Raw genomic sequence first — 17,194 nt, 5'->3', positions numbered from 1 at the left:
AAAAAAAAAGAATTCTTTTCCTATCTGTAGATCACGACTGCGCCTTCAGATTGCATGTTTCAAGCATCTTTTGAATACCTTCATGGACGTTTTACAGTGAGTTTTCCCACATTAAACTCTCCATCTTTCTTTGATGCTTTTTGGAACCAAGAGGGATATAAATAACTACATAAAACAATAGTATTTAAGGACGGGTTTCAGGAATTCCCACCATGGTGAAGTGGGTTAAGAATCCGACTACAGCAGCTTGGGTCACGACAGAGGTATAAGTTCAATCCTCAGCCCAGTGCAGTGGGTTAAGGATCTGGTGTTGTTTCAGCTGTGGTGTAAGTGGCAGCTGCGGCTCAGATTTGATCCCTGGAATGTCCATGTGCTGTGGGCGGGGCCATAAATTTAAAAAAAAAAAAAAAAGAATAAAAAGAAGGGATTCTAAACTCTTCACAAAGTGTGAAGTCATGGGCTCCAAACTGGAATCTGGGGTCCTGTTAGGGTCTAAGGGGCTGTGAGTGCCTTCTGCCTGTCAACCCTACCCAGCATCGTTACCGCAGGGCTATAAGCAGCAGTGCTTTTTATGATTTCATCTCAATTTCAATAAAGAATTGCTACCCTAAATCAACTATAACGGAAAAAAATAAAATCATAAAAAAAAAAGAATTGCAACCATTGTTAGAAAAGTCAAGACTCAGAAGCCATCTCTGACTCATTCAAAGCAACAAGGATAAAATGCATTTGAAAGAAATGTTTTCAACGTGCAACTAGAAACAGAACATAGACGGGGTACCCCTAGATGAAGCATCTCCCCACGTTCCGCTGGAAGTAAAGCGCTGACTTACCAGGCAGCCTAGGAGAACGACAACCGTGAGAAACACTTTCTGTTGTTCCGGCAGCGCTTTGAAAGCCATGGCTCTTCTTCGGGGTCTTCCTGGGTGCAGAGCCCTAGAAGAGAGGAGGGGAAAATGGGTTAAGAGGCCACAGCGACCATCAATGACATGCGAGACCGGCTCTGTGTTTTGGATACAATGTTTACCTTTTACCCACACACGGAGTAACATTATTGAGCTTTTAAAAGGAATCATCTTTTGAAAAGACTCCACGGATAAACAGCATACAATTCTTTAAAACTTTAGGTGATGAGACCTGAAGCTTTGCCTTCCTGCCCATCCCATGCAAAATCAGACTGCCTCTGAATTCCCCGCCATGCATACTTCTATTTTCTTTCTATCCAAGCTTCTACAGTTCCGGCCGACTTCACCCAGCAGAGAATTACATTCAAACCATGACGTACAGAAACCTCCCATTTATATGGGTTTTGTCAGGGCCAATGGGCTAATAACAGTGATAAAAGAACAAGAAAAACCTGCTAAGCACTCTATGGCAGGCACTATTTTTAGCATAACTCATCTCTGCTCCACACCTATGCTGGAGGGTAGGTGCTGCCACTATGCCCATTTTAGAGATGGGGAAATTGAGGCTCCCAGAGGGCCGAGTCACTCGCCCAAGGTCACATCGCTGCTAGTACGAGGCAGAGCTGGCTGTAAATCCAGTGTCCCCGCGTGACACACACCCTGGAAACAACCTGCCCTGTGTAATTAAAACAGTACGCTTGGGTCTCAGCCCTCAGCCCCCCTGAGAAGCAGAAATGGCTAACACCTGGGGTTCAGGACCTCTTCCCAAACCAGATCTATGGGCAGAAAAATGAACACTCGCTTAAAAACATCTAAAAATCATTAGCAAATGATGAGGGTTGGAGGCACTAACCCGACTTTTTTCAAATTTTTGGGGGGTTTTTTGGCTGTACCCACAGCATGTGGAAGTTCCAGGGGCCATAGATCAAACCCAGACACTAGTCGCTGCAGTGACAACAGTGGATCCTTAACCCCCTAGGCCACGAGGGAACTCCCTGACATTTTAAAAAAAGATAAACTCAGCCTCTTTCTCTTCATCGGAAATGATCTAAACGGTAGAAACGAATCCGTTTTATTTTTACAAGTTCACAAAATGTCCAGAGATTTATTTCAAAATGTTTAAAAAGTGAAGCCTCATCTGCTGGCTCTATCATCAGGCAGGGAAAGAGCAGTTCCGTTTCTCTCCAGCAGAGACCCAGAGCAGATAACCTGACCACTAACAAAGAAACCAGGGCAGAAAACCAGTACCACCGGCCAAAGCGCTCAGGACAAGGAGTAACAGCAACGACAGAGGAAGCAGGCTGGGCAGGTGCTGCGCCAACCTCGGGCCCAGCCCGGCACCAAACCAGGGGGTCATCTCAGCTGCCCAAGCCAGTCCCACCATCAGGCCAAGGAAAAGTCCTTTTTAAGCTTGGCTGAAGGAATGCTGCATTCTGAGTGAATTCAAACAGCTTTCGCCTTTGCTTTTGCCTTTTTGCTTTTCCAGCTCCTTGGTCAGAGCTTCCCCCGCCCCTGCATACCTTGAAATCATCCAGCAGTCACCCAACCATGCAAGCTGCTGCTGTGTAGACACAGGGTTGGAGTCAGAAGATAAAATCACATTCTGAAAAGTGCTTCAGACCACCCCTTTCCCAGCATGGTCCTACGTTTCTTTTCTTTTTTTTTTTTTTTTTCTTTTTTTCTTTTTAGCGCTGCACCTGCAGCATATGGAAATTCCTAGGCTAGGGGTCCAATCGGAGCTGCAGCTGCTGGTCTACACCACAGCCACAGCAACGCAGGATCCTTAACCCACTGAGAGGCCAGGGATCGAACCCACATCCTCATGGATACTGGCTGGGTTCTTAATCTGATGAGCCACAGCAAGGACTCCCCTATATTTTTTTTAATGTGTTAATTTTTTAAAACTAAACCCCACAAAATCTATATGGAATTAAACTAATATGTAAAAGAGGGTATCAACCCAAAGCATTCATTTTTATTTAATTATTTATTTGTCTTTTTGTCCTTTTCAGGGCCGCACCCGAGGCACATGGAGGTTCCCAAGCTAGGGGTCTAATTGGAGCTACAGCTGCAGGCCTACACCACAGCCACAGCAATGCCGGGTCCTTCACCCACTGAGCAAGGCCAGGGATCGAACGCGCAACCTCATGGTTCCTAGTCGGATTCATTTCCGCTGTGCCACCATGGGAACTCCTCAACCCAAAGCATTTAGACTCTGACCATAAGCAAGCATCTGGTTCAGACAGAACTGTCTACGGGGACATGGTGCTAAATGCTGCATGAGACAAACACTGTGGCATCTTCTTGTAAAGACAATCAGTGCCGTGCACAGCAAGCAAGACTCAACGGCAAGAGGATTCTTGCCATGAGATATACCCATTTTGTGTACAAAAATAAATACGCCAAAATATTATCGTTTATACTGGGGCAATCCAGGTGAATTTTTTACCCTCTTTTTCCTAAAAGTTCTTTGTAGTGTAAATATTTCATTCGTGGTCCAAAAAGGAGGAGTTCCCTGGTGGCTCCATAGGTTAAGGATGTGGCATCATTGCTTCTGTGGCATGGGTTCAATCCCTGGCCCTGAACTTCCACATGCCTCAGGTGCGGCCAAAAAAAAGAAAGAAAGAAAAAAGAAAAAGAAGTATAGTCATAGCACAGCTGCAGCAAAAAGGTAATGTTTTTTTCTTATAAGTTTATAAGCTAAAAAAAAGATGATAAGAACTACATAAACTCTCCCAAAGAAAGAAGAAAATTAAAGTACTATGATTTTTACTTCCCAAAGTTTTTTTTTTTTTTTTAGATGGAGGGTGGAGAAAAAGGAATGGAACTATGTCCAACGCTGATTTGCATTATCTTGCATTTAGCACCATGTCCCCGTAGACACTTCTGTCTGAACCAGATGCTTGCTTATGGTCAGACTCTAAATGCTTTGGGTTGAGGAGTTCCCATGGTGGCACAGCGGAAATGAATCCGACTAGGAACCATGAGGTTGCGCGTTCGATCCCTGGCCTTGCTCAGTGGGTGAAGGACCCGGCACTGCTGTGAGCTGTGGTGTAGGCCACACAGATGCGGAACGGACGGGTTGTTTTGTTGTATTTTTGTTTATTTTTTAAAAGTTTTATTGCAGCTGACTTACAAGGCTGTGTTGGTTTCAGGGGTACGGCAAAGTGACTCAGTTACACACATACACACAACCGTTCTTCTTCTGATTCTTCTCCCAGGTAGGTTATTATAGACCATGGCATAGAGCTCCCTGTGGCGTACAGCAGGTCCCTGATACCTATTTTATGCACAGTCATGTGTACATGTTAATCCCAACCTCCTAACTTCTTCCTCCCCCTAAACAGAATAATCAGAATGGGCGCCACAAAAGGAGTATTGCTATACCCGAATTTCCAGGGGCACACGTGGGTTTGTCCCTGCAAATTATCCTCCCAACTCCTTGGCCTGGCACGTACACCCATCCCAAGCTCACCTGCTGGCCTCGCCCCTGGTCACTGGCTCCCACTGCCCGCCCCCTGGGCGCCTGTGACCTTGTCCTCTTGCACACCCCATAGGCTTGGTCTGGAGAGCCTGTCCCCACTGGAGTGCCTCTAAGAATCAGCTCCACTGTCAGTCCGCTCAGCGCTGGCCCCCACCAAGCAGAGGGACGGGAGCTGCTCCCCGAGGTCCTGCAGAACTTTCTGCGTTCGGGGTCAGGACCTGTCACACTGCATGTCAATGTCACTTCCCAGAACTGAAAGACCCTTTTGAGGAGGGACCACACCCGCGACCCTGTTCCCAGTGCTGGGCACAGTGTGTGCCACATCAAGGCACTCAGGGAGCGTTTGCTGAATGCACCGAGTGAATGAAGAAGCACGACTCGACGCAAAATAGACTGTGGAAAACACCTGACACTGGGCCGCACGTAAGAGGTCCAACCCTTCGTGGTGAACAGAAGAAACACTGCTGCAGGTGCGTATGTAAAATCTTACCTCTTCAAGGCATTCAGGGTGTTAGATTAGGAAACAGGAGTAAATGACACAGTGATTTTTTTTTTCTGTCTTTTTAAGGCCGCACCTGCGGCACATGGAAGTTCCCAGGCTGGGGGTCGAATCGGAGCTGCAGCTGCCGGCCTACACCACAGCCACAGCAACGCCAGATCCGAGCCTCGTCTGTGACCTACACCAGTGCTTATGGCAAATCCAGATCCTTAACCCACTGAGCAAGGCTGGGGATCGAACCCACAACCTCAGGGATACTAGTTGGCTTCGTTACTGCTTAACCACAGCACGAACTACGTACAGTGATGTATTCTTAAAAATCCTAATTCTCTTTAAGAATGCAAGCAGTTCTTCACAGAGGATCTCTTACGCTGGAAACCGAGGGTTGAAACGAGCCACTTCTCTTTCCTGTGGCTTCTTGTTGGACTCGGCTCTTTGTGCTGAGCTGGGAAGCAGTTTAGACCTGGGCGGCTGGCCCAGGGAGCCCGTGGGCCAACAGAAAGGCCACGTTCAAACAGTCTCCGGCAGGTAAAGCCACCGTAAGTGAAAACAGCCTGGGTGTGATGAGACATGTGGGGGAGAAGGGCACGGGGGACTCGGCCCCTTTCTTAGCAAAGTCACTCTGGGATCACACGCCTGCAGAGACAAAGGCAGAGCCCCTCGCGTGGGGCGAGGTGAGGCTTCCCTGAGACAACGCGGGTGCGGGGGGCTTGGTGCGGGGCTTGGCGCGGGGCCTGGGACGGAGCAAAGTTGAATGGACAACGGTTGCTGAGGCTGCCGTGGTTCCTGCCGCTCTTGAGAGCACCACTCGCGAGCGTGGACTGGCCCCTGGCCTCTGACCTAGGCAGCGGGACAGCACCTACCTCGTGGACTGGGGAAGGAATAAGTGAGTTTAACAACTGCGGGTGTCACTGCTCCCGGCGCATGCGAAGCGCTCGGTACGTGTTCGACGTGGCTGCTGCTGCTGGTGATGTTCTCGCTGAGGAGCGAGTGATCCAGTGTGCGTGACAGTCCCTGACGGCTGTCACTGAGGGACACGACCGGGATGGCCACAACCCAGGGCCCTGGCCCTGGGCTGCAGAAAGTGTTCCGAGGCAGAGAACGGGGTCAGCGTGAACGAGGCATTCACAGGACTGGGTATTGAGTAGGTGCTTTCTAGAAAGTAGAGCTGTTTTCCTTACCACCTTCACGTGCAAGGGGACACACGTGAGAAACCACTGAGGGTCAAAGGACACAGGAACCAGAAACAGTGGGGACCAAATCGAAGTCACGCTTGGTGCCTCCAAGGCGGAGCAGTGGGCGCTCTGCCAGGGTGACTTGGGGCTGGACCTGCCAAGCTGCACACCCAAGACCCCTCCCACCAGCACAGTAGGACCACATCAAACCACTGCCACCCAAGACCCCCCCAACCAGCACAGTAGGACTATATCAAACTATGGTCGCTCAAGACTCCTCCTAGCAGCGCAGTATGACTAGATCAAACTTGCCACTCAAGACCCCCCCCCACCAGCACAGTAGGACCACATCAAATCACTGCCACTCAAGACCCCCCCACCAGCACAGTAGGACTACATCAAACTACTGTCACTCAAGACTCCTCCCAGCAGCACAGTATGACTAGATCAAAGTTGCCACTCAAGACCCCTCCTACCAGCACAGTAGGACTACATCAAACTACTGTCACCCAAGACTCCTCCCACAAGCACAGTGGGACCACATCAAACTGGTCCTCCCACAAGCACAGTAGGACCACATCAAATTGGTCAGCACTAACAAAGCTAAGAACCACAGAACACATGACGAGGTAGCATTCATCCCACCAGCTTAGATTACACAGGTATCAGGGCCTGAAAGGAGGCAGTACCATCTGGAAGAGGCTGCTGCAAAGGCGCAGGAGCTCCCAGTTTAGCAGGGGCTCCCGGGAGCCTTTTCATATGGCCCGGCCAAGGGCCGCTTAGAAATAAGCAATGTAGCTGGTGGAGTGTTAAAAGGGCGACCTTGAATTTCCTGGAAGAAAACGAAATACCTTATGAAATGCTTTGGCATTCATCAAAAGAAGGAAAACTGAATGAAATAACAAGCATTTAAGTAATAATATTTAAAAGAAAAATAAGGCAATCCAAAAGGTATTTATTGACATTGCTTTTAACTTCTGGGCATTTGGGGTCTGGCCCAGGCAGAGACACGCTGCTATGTGCTTCAGGGTCTATTTATTTGGGGAGGACTTACCAAGCACAAGATACATACATTAAGAGATCATGTACAAGTCCCCCGGGTTTTCGATTTGCCTGCGCATCCAGACTGAACAGCATCTACTAACGACCTGCTGTCCATTTTTGCAAAATGCGTGCAGAGAAACCGGCCCTTGCTAAGTAAGAAAGCAGTCAGGAGAAGCCGAGGATGCCTGCTTGGTGGAAATCCAGGAGAGTTCCTGCCTCGCCATCCGCTCCTCAACAGGAGGCAGCAGGTACCGGAGAACCAGACAAGCCAGCAAGAAGAGACGGGAGCCCCAAGCCCAGGGCCAGCCAGCACTGCTCGGCCGCGCAGAAAGTCGCTGCTTATCAGATCAGGGCGCTCAGGCTGCTCATCTGAGTGAACAGTGACTAAGACGCGTCCTAATGGGCCAGCCCCTACAGGGGATGGATCCCACAGGTGCTGAAACAAAACCCTCCACCTCCCCCTATTGTCTGGATCCCTAGACCTGGGCTGGTATGTCAACAGGCCAAGCTCTGGGTTTAGGGAGCGGCCAGGGAGCGCCAGCCCCAGGCTGCATCCTTACTGGCTGGGCCAACCCGCTGCATCCGAATCACAGTGGCGGCTCCAACCTGCAGTTCCCTCTCCTGCAGCCTGGGGCGCCCCTTTGCACGTGCCCTCCCCAGACTGTCCGGCGTCTCCCCATCTCCCCCGATCTCCCAGCGCACCTCCCCTCTGTGCCCCCAGGGCCCCTGGGCGTCTCTATCTCACGGCAGGACGCCTTGGTGACTTCTCTCCTAGCCCTGCATTGTCTCTCGCCGGGAGCCCTGTTTTCTTCTGTCAGGGCAGCGCTTGATTTCAAAAGCTCATTTTCAGTGTGAGAAAGGAGGAATTATCCTGGAAAGTGAGAAAGTCTAGTAACCACGAGTACCACCTCCAGACAACACGGACCTATGGCTGAGCATCCCTGGTCCCTCTTCTGGCGCCCCAGTCTTTTTTTTTTTTTTTTTTTGGTCTTTTTGCTATTTCATGGGCCGCTCCCATGGCATACGGAGGTTCCCAGGATAGGGGTCGAATCTGAGCTGTAGCCACCAGCCTACGCCAGAGCCACAGCAACGCGGGATCCAAGCCGCATCTGCGACCTACAGCACATCTCACGGCAATGCCAGATCCTTAACCCACTAAGCAAGGCCAGGGATCAAACCTGCAACCTCCTGGTTCCTAGTCGGATTCGTTAACCACTGCGCCATGACGGGAACTCTCCTGGCACCCCAGTCTTCACCCCGCCCTACTGTCACACGGGGCCACCCTGCTCCTTCTCATTGGCCAACCAAGCCCTCTGAGTTTACCGTCTGTTAGGACTTAAGGACAAGAAGAGTGATTTCGCTCTAAAACTGTAACTCACCCGAAACACGTGCCCAAGACCCGCTGAATAGATGCTCATTAACTAGGGGTAACATTTTTAATCTGAGGGCTGTTGTGAGGGCTTAAACAAGAAATGGGAACAATTTGTGTGACACGACTTGAGCTTGAAGTACAAGGGACTGTGGCAGACGCAGCCAGGTGAGAGACTGCACTTCTGAATTCAGGGCCCAAAGAGGAAGATCTGACCTGTATCTTTAGAATTGTAACAATCTCGTACCCTTTCTGAGAAGGGTTGTTTGATCTTAGAAACAACCAAATAGATATGAATCTTAGAACCATTTACATCATCTGGATCATTTTTTCAGAATAAATTACTTAATTTTCTTTCCTTTTCCGTCCCTTCAAAGCCGGGTGATTTATTACCCAACACGCAGGACGTTCCGCAGGTAAATGTTTTCATCTCGTAAAACTCTCGTAACATTATGTCACGAAACTACATCCAAGACATACATTTTTTTCCAGGATGCAATAAGCTGATATATTTTTTTAAATCAACACTAAAGTAAACTGGCAGGCTTACGGTTTATAAAGTCGGCATTGAAATGACGCCAACGCTCCCTGTACAGCCTCTTACATTTTCATCAGACAACATAACCATAAACGGCTGAGAAGAATGGCAGTGCCCTATGAGACGAGAAGAAGCAGCTAATTAGAAATGTAGGGTCCTGCTCTTTCCAAACCGGGCAGGACCCCCTCGCCTCGCGCGATTCTGTTTCTCGCCTTCGATTTCAGTTTATCCTGAAAAGAGTTGTTCCCACACAGTGGAGTTGGCAGCTCCTTCTGTAGCCTGGGAAGCTCAGGAAGGTATGCTGCAATAAAAATATACATATTGTTGTTGGCTGAGAAATGACAATGATTTCCCTTCTCAAGTCTTGAAATACTTTCTGCTAAAAACTCTACAACCTTTACCGTGTTCTGTTGCCAAATACAATATCTTCAATTCCTCCAAAGTTCAAAAACACTAGGGACCACTCACTGTCAGGCTCCTGCGATTAAAAAAAAAACAAAAAAACAAAAAACACATAACCTAGGATAGGGTCTTTTGAGACTTAGTCTTTTTATTTCTCTGAGTTATAGATGCTATCGTTTTTGCTTTAGGAAAGCCAGTCATACTGTGTTCTCAAAATGTTCACTCAGCAGATGTGCCCTAACTAAGGTTCTCTTCCCCGAATTCACAAATGTTTCTTTCTTCTTCTTCTTCTTCTTCTTCTTTTTTTTTTTGGGGGGGGGTCTTTTTAGGGCTGCACCCACGGCCTATGGAAGCCCCCGGGCTAGGGGTCGAATCAGAGTTAAGCTGCTGGTCTACACCACAGCCCCAGCAATGCCGGCTCTTTAACCTGCTGAGCAAGGCCAGGGATTAAAAGCGCATCATCATGGATGCTAGTCAGGTTCTTAACCTCCTGAGCCATAATGGGAACTCCCACAATTGTCTCTTAATCCTAAAATATAAATAGGACCATCATAGCGTCAAGGACGAAGGAGACCCCAAACATCCACACGCTCTAAGAGAATCGTGCAAAACAGTATCTACGATAGAGCCGCTTACATTTTCATTTTAGAAGTAAGTCTGGATAGATTCCAAACCCCCTCTTTGTAACACATGTGGTCTCCACTCTAAGTGGCCCCCATTCTTGTAGAACCTCCTCCTATTAGACCCATCTGAGCAGACTGGGTGGAAGAGTTGGTTAAATACCATTTCATCTTTGGATAGCCAAGCTCCTTTGTCTTACATAATTGCTGAGGCTGGTTGTTCTCTCTTTAAAACTTCAATTTAAAAGGTACGCATTGTGTGATGTATGGACTAGACGATAACCCCATACTGTTTAAACATCTTACTTTTAAATGTAAACATTTGAGACAGATAAAACTCCAATGAATGAACTCACTGCTCAGCCAGTCACTCATGAAAGGAAACTGTGTTCATACTGCTTGACTGTTCTTTTTCTTCAGCTAGAAGGTCACTTCAAAAAGGCCATGAACATTTAAGAATGAGCTGCCAGGAAGCAAAAACGCATTTCACTGTTTAACTCTTCCGGGCTCTCTTATCACAGAAGCAGCTGTCCCTTTATTCAGGGTGGACATTTATCCAAGGTGGGTATTCTTCTTCAACCTGTAGTTCACAGACAGAGCCTGCTAGCCTTTTCCAGGATTTTAAAAGCTTGACTTTAAATATTGATTTATCAGATTCACGAGGACGTGGCTTTTTTCATTAACGATGCCTTCAGCTTTTTGTTTGGGTTGTGCTGACTTCTGAATGGTTGAACTTGTTGCAGAGGCTTGGGTTCAGCTTGGGTTCAGAGATGTAAACGGGTGAAAGGGAGAATCAGTTTCTTTGCAGGAGTGTTAGAATTCCTCACTTAGTTTCAGAAGTCCCCGACATACCCTGGATTCACGCATTTGAGCTACAACTAGTGAATTCAATTAATATATTAAGCACAGCATGTGACTCTTATATGTATGCATATATACTATACACAAATAGAAGGTCATGATCATCTGAAGTTAAAAAAATTACTTTTCTGTTCTTTCCAAAAGCCTCTTAAACATTACTTGAATGTTAGCAATGTTCCTTATTGGAGCTTCTGGGTAGGAAAAGCACTTTCACGCTACCATTTCTAGTGCATAAAGAGTCACATCCTTACCTTTAAATTCAAAATCCAGCCTGGCCACGGAATCTATAAAGACAGTCCCATCACAGAAACACATAACTTCCGTGAACAGCCCAGAAAATACCAACACGGCATCCCAGAGTTCCCACTGAGAATGGAAACAAATTCCGAAGTTGATAAAACCACCAGGCCTCAGCCACAAAGTCATGAGACATTTCTACGGGTTCGGGTTAAAAAGCAACAAACTTACAGAGCTCAGGACAAGGAACTGGGTATTGATGCTCTGGCAGCGGTTTCGAAATGAAACTGCATTCCTCTGTTTCGTATTATTTTCAGAACTTGGTAAATACTACACCATGAAAAAGTCTTTTCAAGTACCCACATCTCTGTGAATAATAGCTGTCAAAAACTGCCTTCCAGGGTGAGACTGGCCCAGTTACCTATCTTTAAATTAGATAATCAGCAGTGCTTGAAATAATACATGTTTTTAAACTACCTGAAGGAAGCATTGGCAAACGCCCAAGGTAAACCTGCGCAACAGAAAACATACTGAGTAAATCCTAAACTAATGCAATATAATCCTCCCTTTTGCATATAAGTATCTAATCATGAAATAACAACATATTAAAACTTATGTCTGCATAAGTCATGTTTAACAATAACTGTTTCCTGTTTATATAAAGAAACCATCTGCTACTAAAGGAAAACTCATTGGAGTAAAAACCGCCCATGCATAACTAGTCAGAGTTAAACTGTTTCCATTAACGAAATTTCAAATAATGCTTATGGATGGTTTTGTGTGTTTGCAAACCGAGTTCTTTTATTAAAATGCAACAACAACAACAACAACAAAAAAGCGGCTTGTATTTTTTGCAATGGTAACTGCAGGAGGGACGCATAGTTCGCTACTGTCAAAACAGATCATTGTATTTAGATGCTTCCAAACTGCATCCTCTAGAGTGTATTAGCTCAGTTTCTCTTCGATGAAACGGCATGAGACCCCTGACACGGGCCGTGAAAACTGCCCTTCCCACCCCTGTGCTGATACACACCACGGACCCGGGCAACGTCTCCTTTCCGCAGCGTGAACGCGCTTATCGCCTACTGACCTCCTCCAGGTGCCCTCCCGGCCTCCTCCCTCTCCTTCCCCTCCTCGGCTTCGGCCGGCCGGGCAGGGCCGCCTGCAGACCGCTTCCCGCCCGGCCGGGCCGACGCGCCCCGGTCCAGGCCCCGGCGAGCCTCGCGCACAGTGACTTTCAAACTCACGCACCTTCGCCTCCACGCAGCCTCTCAAGATCCCTGGGCAGAGAGATTCAGCGCGGTCACTCCCTTCGCCTACAGGGACCGGGGGGCGTTCACACCCTCCAGCTCCTCCAGCTCAGGCATCTCGGTGCCCCAGCCTGTCAGCCATCCCGGGAACCGCCTCCGCTGGCCCTGTCTGCCCGCCCCCTCTCTGCAAGAGAGCAGCCCAGGCCGGCGCCCCTTCCGTCCTGCCGCAGCCGCCCCCTCTCCGCGCTCGTCCCGCGCAGACCTGCGGGGAGAGGGCTGGGACCGCCGTGCGGCGCCGCACCACTGCCCTGGAGCGGCGGGTCACCTACCCTCTCCGGTGCCTGGAGGCTGCCCCGCAGGTTCCGACAGCGGTCGGAGGCTCAGGAGTGCGGGGGGGTCCGGCTGATCGCGAGGCAAGCGGTGTGGAGCTGGGCCGGGGTCCCCTCCCCGCGTGCACGCCCGGCGCTTCCCCGCGCTGCCGGTCGGCGCTCTCCCGTAGCCCGGCAACGGCAGCCGCCCGCCCCCGCCCACTGGTAGCCCCCGCCCACTCTGGGGCCCCGCCCACACCGCCTCCCGCCCTGTAGGCTCTGGGCGGTGCCCATCACCTGCCCCGCCCACCTCCGATCCCCGCCTACCGACCTGCCCACCCTGAGCCCCGCCTATCGCCTGCCCCGCCCACACCAGAGCCACCGCCCACCCGCCAACCCCCCCCCGGGCTCCGGGAGGCGTCCCCGCAGCCCCTCCGTTTCCCTGGCCGCGATCGAGGAGCCGGTGGCCCCCGCAGGCGGGCCTGGGCGGGGAGGAGGGGCCTCACCAGCACCACCAAGACCAGAGCTGGGTCGAGGACCTGCCTGCGGCGAGGGGAGCGCCTCCGCGTCCACCCGGGACCTGTTTCCCGGCCTTTGTGCTTCTGCGCTGCGGGTCACTTTCTACCCCTCGCCCGCCTGTGCACGCCAGGAAGGGCAGGGGAAACGATGTGACACATGTGCGAGGTGGGTCCAGACCTGGCCAGGACGTGGCCCACCGGGTAGGTCCCTGGACGTGAGCCTCTAGAGGTAGGGGTTTGTCCACCGCCTCGGCCCCAGCTTAGCCCACTCAGGCCCAGGCCCCGGGAGATCATGGGGTACGCGAGCCCGGGCTCCGTGCCGCCACACGTGCGTCGTGGATCGTGTCGAAACTTATCCACTTTGGGCACTTATGAAATGGAGTTAACGGTGCCTGCTCTGCAAATGTGATGGAAGGAGTAAAAGAACCGGGTACGGAAAATATACTTTTTCGGCCGTAGAAATGTAAGCAATTACGTTCATCTGGCCAGTGAGATCAGTGGACAAACTTCACTCCAACCCAAGACATTGCGACCGGCGTTGGTGCCGAGGCGCCCACTGCTGCCGGCCTCGGTTTTGACTTTCCGGCACAATATCGCGTCTCTTTGGAAAGGACTAAATCCCGTTTCCTTTCTATACCCCAAGGCCCATAGTAGCCCTGAATAAATACTCCTTGAACGCATGAATGAGTTTTTACAGTTAGTTTTTGGTAGGCCCATCTAGTGATCCCACTGCAGGACTAGGTATTTGTGAAAAATACATCACAAATATCCTTCCAGCATCAGCCTCAAGGCTGTGTCTACTTCCGACCTAACGTGGTCGGAGTAGAAGTTGCAATAATGACTTCTTTTTAGCCAGCCACGAATGATATGTGCTGATCTGACCCTCAAGACGGACCTGTGTGCCCCAGCCGAGGGGTCAGCTGTGATCTGGTACCACCGCTCGCTGAGCCTCACTACGGCGCTCGCTCTTAGGTGGACATTACCTGTATGTCTAGACCGTCCCCAGGGCAGGCCTTCCTGACTTCGTATCCCAGAGTCCAGCGCAGGCCAAGTGGGGATGCTCTGTCCACCTTGAGGTTAAGCTGCATTACTGTGGCGTCTTTGTTCAGACACACACCACACCCCCCTGGCTTCTTCATTTTCTCTTCATCCCACCACCTCCAGCACCGCGCAGGCCCCCTGCATCTTTCACCCGAAGTCCCCACTGCTCTCCGACCTGCCTCTCTGATGCTCTGTCCAGCCACTCCTGTTTCCTCCCGCCTTTCCTCGTGGTCACCATTCAATGAAAAGATGGACAGCGGTTCCCCATGGTGCAGAATGCCTTCTACATGCCTGGAATTAGCAGCCAGGGGTTTTCAGGTTGGGGCTCCACCCACATTTTCAGCCTTATCTTTCTTCCCTCTGGCCTGGCGAACACTTTATATTCTGGCCGAACTGGTCTGCATGCCTTGCCACCCATGTGCCCTGAACCTGCCCTCCTTTCCCCCCGCTGCCCCCAGCGTTCCCTTCCTAGTCACCGACTTCCCCGCCTGCCTCCTCATCAGCTCAGAAGCGGCGGCTCTCAGCGGGGCTCGCTCCACAAGGCTGGAGGCCTTCTCCCTCCCACGGGAGCACTCGCCGAGTTCCGCCTCTGGTCCAAAGCGGCTGTGACTTAGCTTTCTTCCTCAAGGATGTACAAGCAGCTCTACCTTCCAGAAGGGGCCTCTGTTGCGCAAACCTGCCTCTCTGAGAGGATCAACCATTCACACGCACCCTCACTGCATGGTTTCCGAGAGGAACTGAATCTGCCAGCTCAGGAACTACTTCTTGGTTTTGCTCCGGCCTCCCTTTGTACTTAGACACAGTAGCATATGTTATTTCATTCGGCTGTTCTTGCATCAGTTCATGTATATGTGACTGAGCTTCCCAGGGAGCCCGATGGCTCTTTCTGGAAAGATTCTGTGGTTAACGTACATGGCCTTTGCATCACATAATCTGGTCTTGGATGCCAGGGTGCCTTTCGCTGGGTGTATGTATGCCCTTGGAAAAGGGACTTGACAGTGCCAAATGTCTGTTTCTTCAACTGTGAAGTGCGTTGTTTCATGGGTCATTGCTAAATGAGATAAGGTATTTAAAGCGCTTAGCCCAAGGCCTGGCACATGGTAAGTGGTCACTCAATGGCAGCCATTGTTGGCAGGGGTGTGCCTTTTGTAGGGTACACAATGCCAAGCATCAGAGATCAGTGATAACTGAAATGGTATTTGACAGTGGGGACAAAGAGCCCTGAACCTCTGCTCTCTAGCTATTAAGTGTGTCTTACTCTTTTAGGAAGAGGCACGTTCAACGAACCAATGCTCCCCACTTTATGTCACTTTGAGTGTAAGTGACCTGGAGACAGTGTCTGGGGGAGGGCCTGGGGGTGGTACAGAAAGAATTATATGATTCCCAGGCTCATTCAGAATGAAATCAATCAATGCAATCCCTATCAAATTACCCATGACATTTTTCACAGAACTAGAACAAACAATGCAAAAATGTATATGGAACCACGAAAGACCCAGAACTGCCAAAGCCATCCTGAGGAACAAACACCAAGCAGGGGGCATAACTCTCCCAGACTTCAGGCACTATTACAAAGCCACAGTCATCAAGACAGTGTGGAACTGGTGCCAAAACAGACATACAGACCAACGGAACAGAATGGAGAACCCAGAAAATAAACCCGGACACCTATGGTCAATTAATCTTTGGCAGAACGAAATCAATGCTTAGAATTAGGGCTGCAAGCCCATGCAAAAGAACGAAATAATGCCATCTGGAGCCACACAGAGGCAGCAACTAGAAATCATTATACTAAGTGAAGTAAGTCAGACAGAGAAAAACAAATACCGTATGCTGTCCCTTATATGTGGAATCTAAAATATGACACAAATGAGCTTATCTATGAAACAGAAACAGACTCACAGACATAGAGCACACACTTGTGGTTGCCAAGGGGGAGGGGCTTGGGGTTAGTAGATGCAAACTATTGTATATAGGATAGATGGTGTTAAAAAAAAACAAGATCCGGAGTTCCCGTCGTGGCGCAGTGGTTAACGAATCCGACTAGGAACCATGAGGTTGCGGGTTCGGTCCCTGCCCTTGCTCAGTGGGTTAACGATCCGGCGTTGCCGTGAGCTGTGGTGTAGGTTGCAGACACGGCTTGGATCCCGCGTTGCTGTGGCTCTGGTGTAGGCCGGTAGCTACAGCTCCGATTCAACCCCTAGCCTGGGAACCTCCATATGCCGCGGGAGCGGCCCAAGAAATAGCAACAACAACAACAAAAAAAGACAAAAGACAAAAAAAAAAAAAAAAAAAAAAAAAAACAAGATCCTACTGTACGGCACGGGAACTATATTTGGAATCCTAGGATAAACCATAATGGAAAAGCATATAAAACAGAACGTAGAGTTCCCTGGTGGCTCAATGGGTTAAGGATCTGGTGTTTTCACTGCAGCAGCTTGGGTTGCTGCTGTGGTGTAGGTTCGATCCCTGGCCCAGTAAATTCCATGTGCTGAAGGCGTGACCAAAAAAAAAAAAAAAATGTATATAAGTGTAAAAAAAAAAAATTAGAGCTGCAAGCCTTTTTCTTCTTTTAGAACACTGACTATTATTAATGGGGTCGAAATTTGACTGGAAAAGCCAAATTGGTATGAGGCTCTTAGTAGAGGTGTTATTTTTAAGTGATGCTAAAGGTTGGTTTTCTGAAGCCAGTTTTAGCAATAGCTAAGCTGATACACAGTATATGTGTTCAGAATATTTTCCTAAAAAAGGTGAGCCAATGAAATAACCTTCTTGAGAAAACAGTTTCACTATTTTCCAGCTGGCTCACCAGAAGCAAAGGTAATGGAAAATTGTTTGCCTTTCTCGTCATTTCTAGCATGAAGCACTATTTCGTGGGGAAAGGAACAGAAAGCAAGCTATACAAGAATCCTGAGGAGTTCCCAGTGTGGCTCAGTGGTAATG

General features: G+C 49.4%; 1 protein-coding gene across 6 annotated transcripts in view; it reads right to left on the bottom strand.

Moving 5' to 3' along the window:
• The window catches only part of TNFRSF19 (TNF receptor superfamily member 19), a 171,432-nt gene that overhangs the window by 73,881 nt on the left and 80,357 nt on the right, over positions 1 to 17,194 (bottom strand). For 3 of the 6 annotated variants that reach the window (XM_021065470.1, XM_005668283.3, XM_021065467.1), the window contains exon 2: positions 834 to 936. In XM_021065470.1, the coding sequence (XP_020921129.1) occupies positions 834 to 902 (69 nt within the window). In that variant the 5' untranslated portion in view covers positions 903 to 936. Of the gene's footprint in view, positions 1 to 833; positions 937 to 12,385; positions 12,578 to 12,713; positions 12,891 to 17,194 lie in introns of those variants that run through there. The other 3 variants (XM_021065468.1, XM_005668284.3, XM_021065469.1) reach the window with 3 other exon arrangements.

Source organism: Sus scrofa, chromosome 11 (genome assembly GCF_000003025.6).
Source record: "Sus scrofa isolate TJ Tabasco breed Duroc chromosome 11, Sscrofa11.1, whole genome shotgun sequence".
In the NCBI taxonomy this organism is placed as follows: Eukaryota; Metazoa; Chordata; class Mammalia; order Artiodactyla; family Suidae; genus Sus; species Sus scrofa.
The sequence above is the reverse complement of the archived record's forward strand: the minus strand, read 5'-3'. Positions and strand labels throughout refer to the sequence as shown.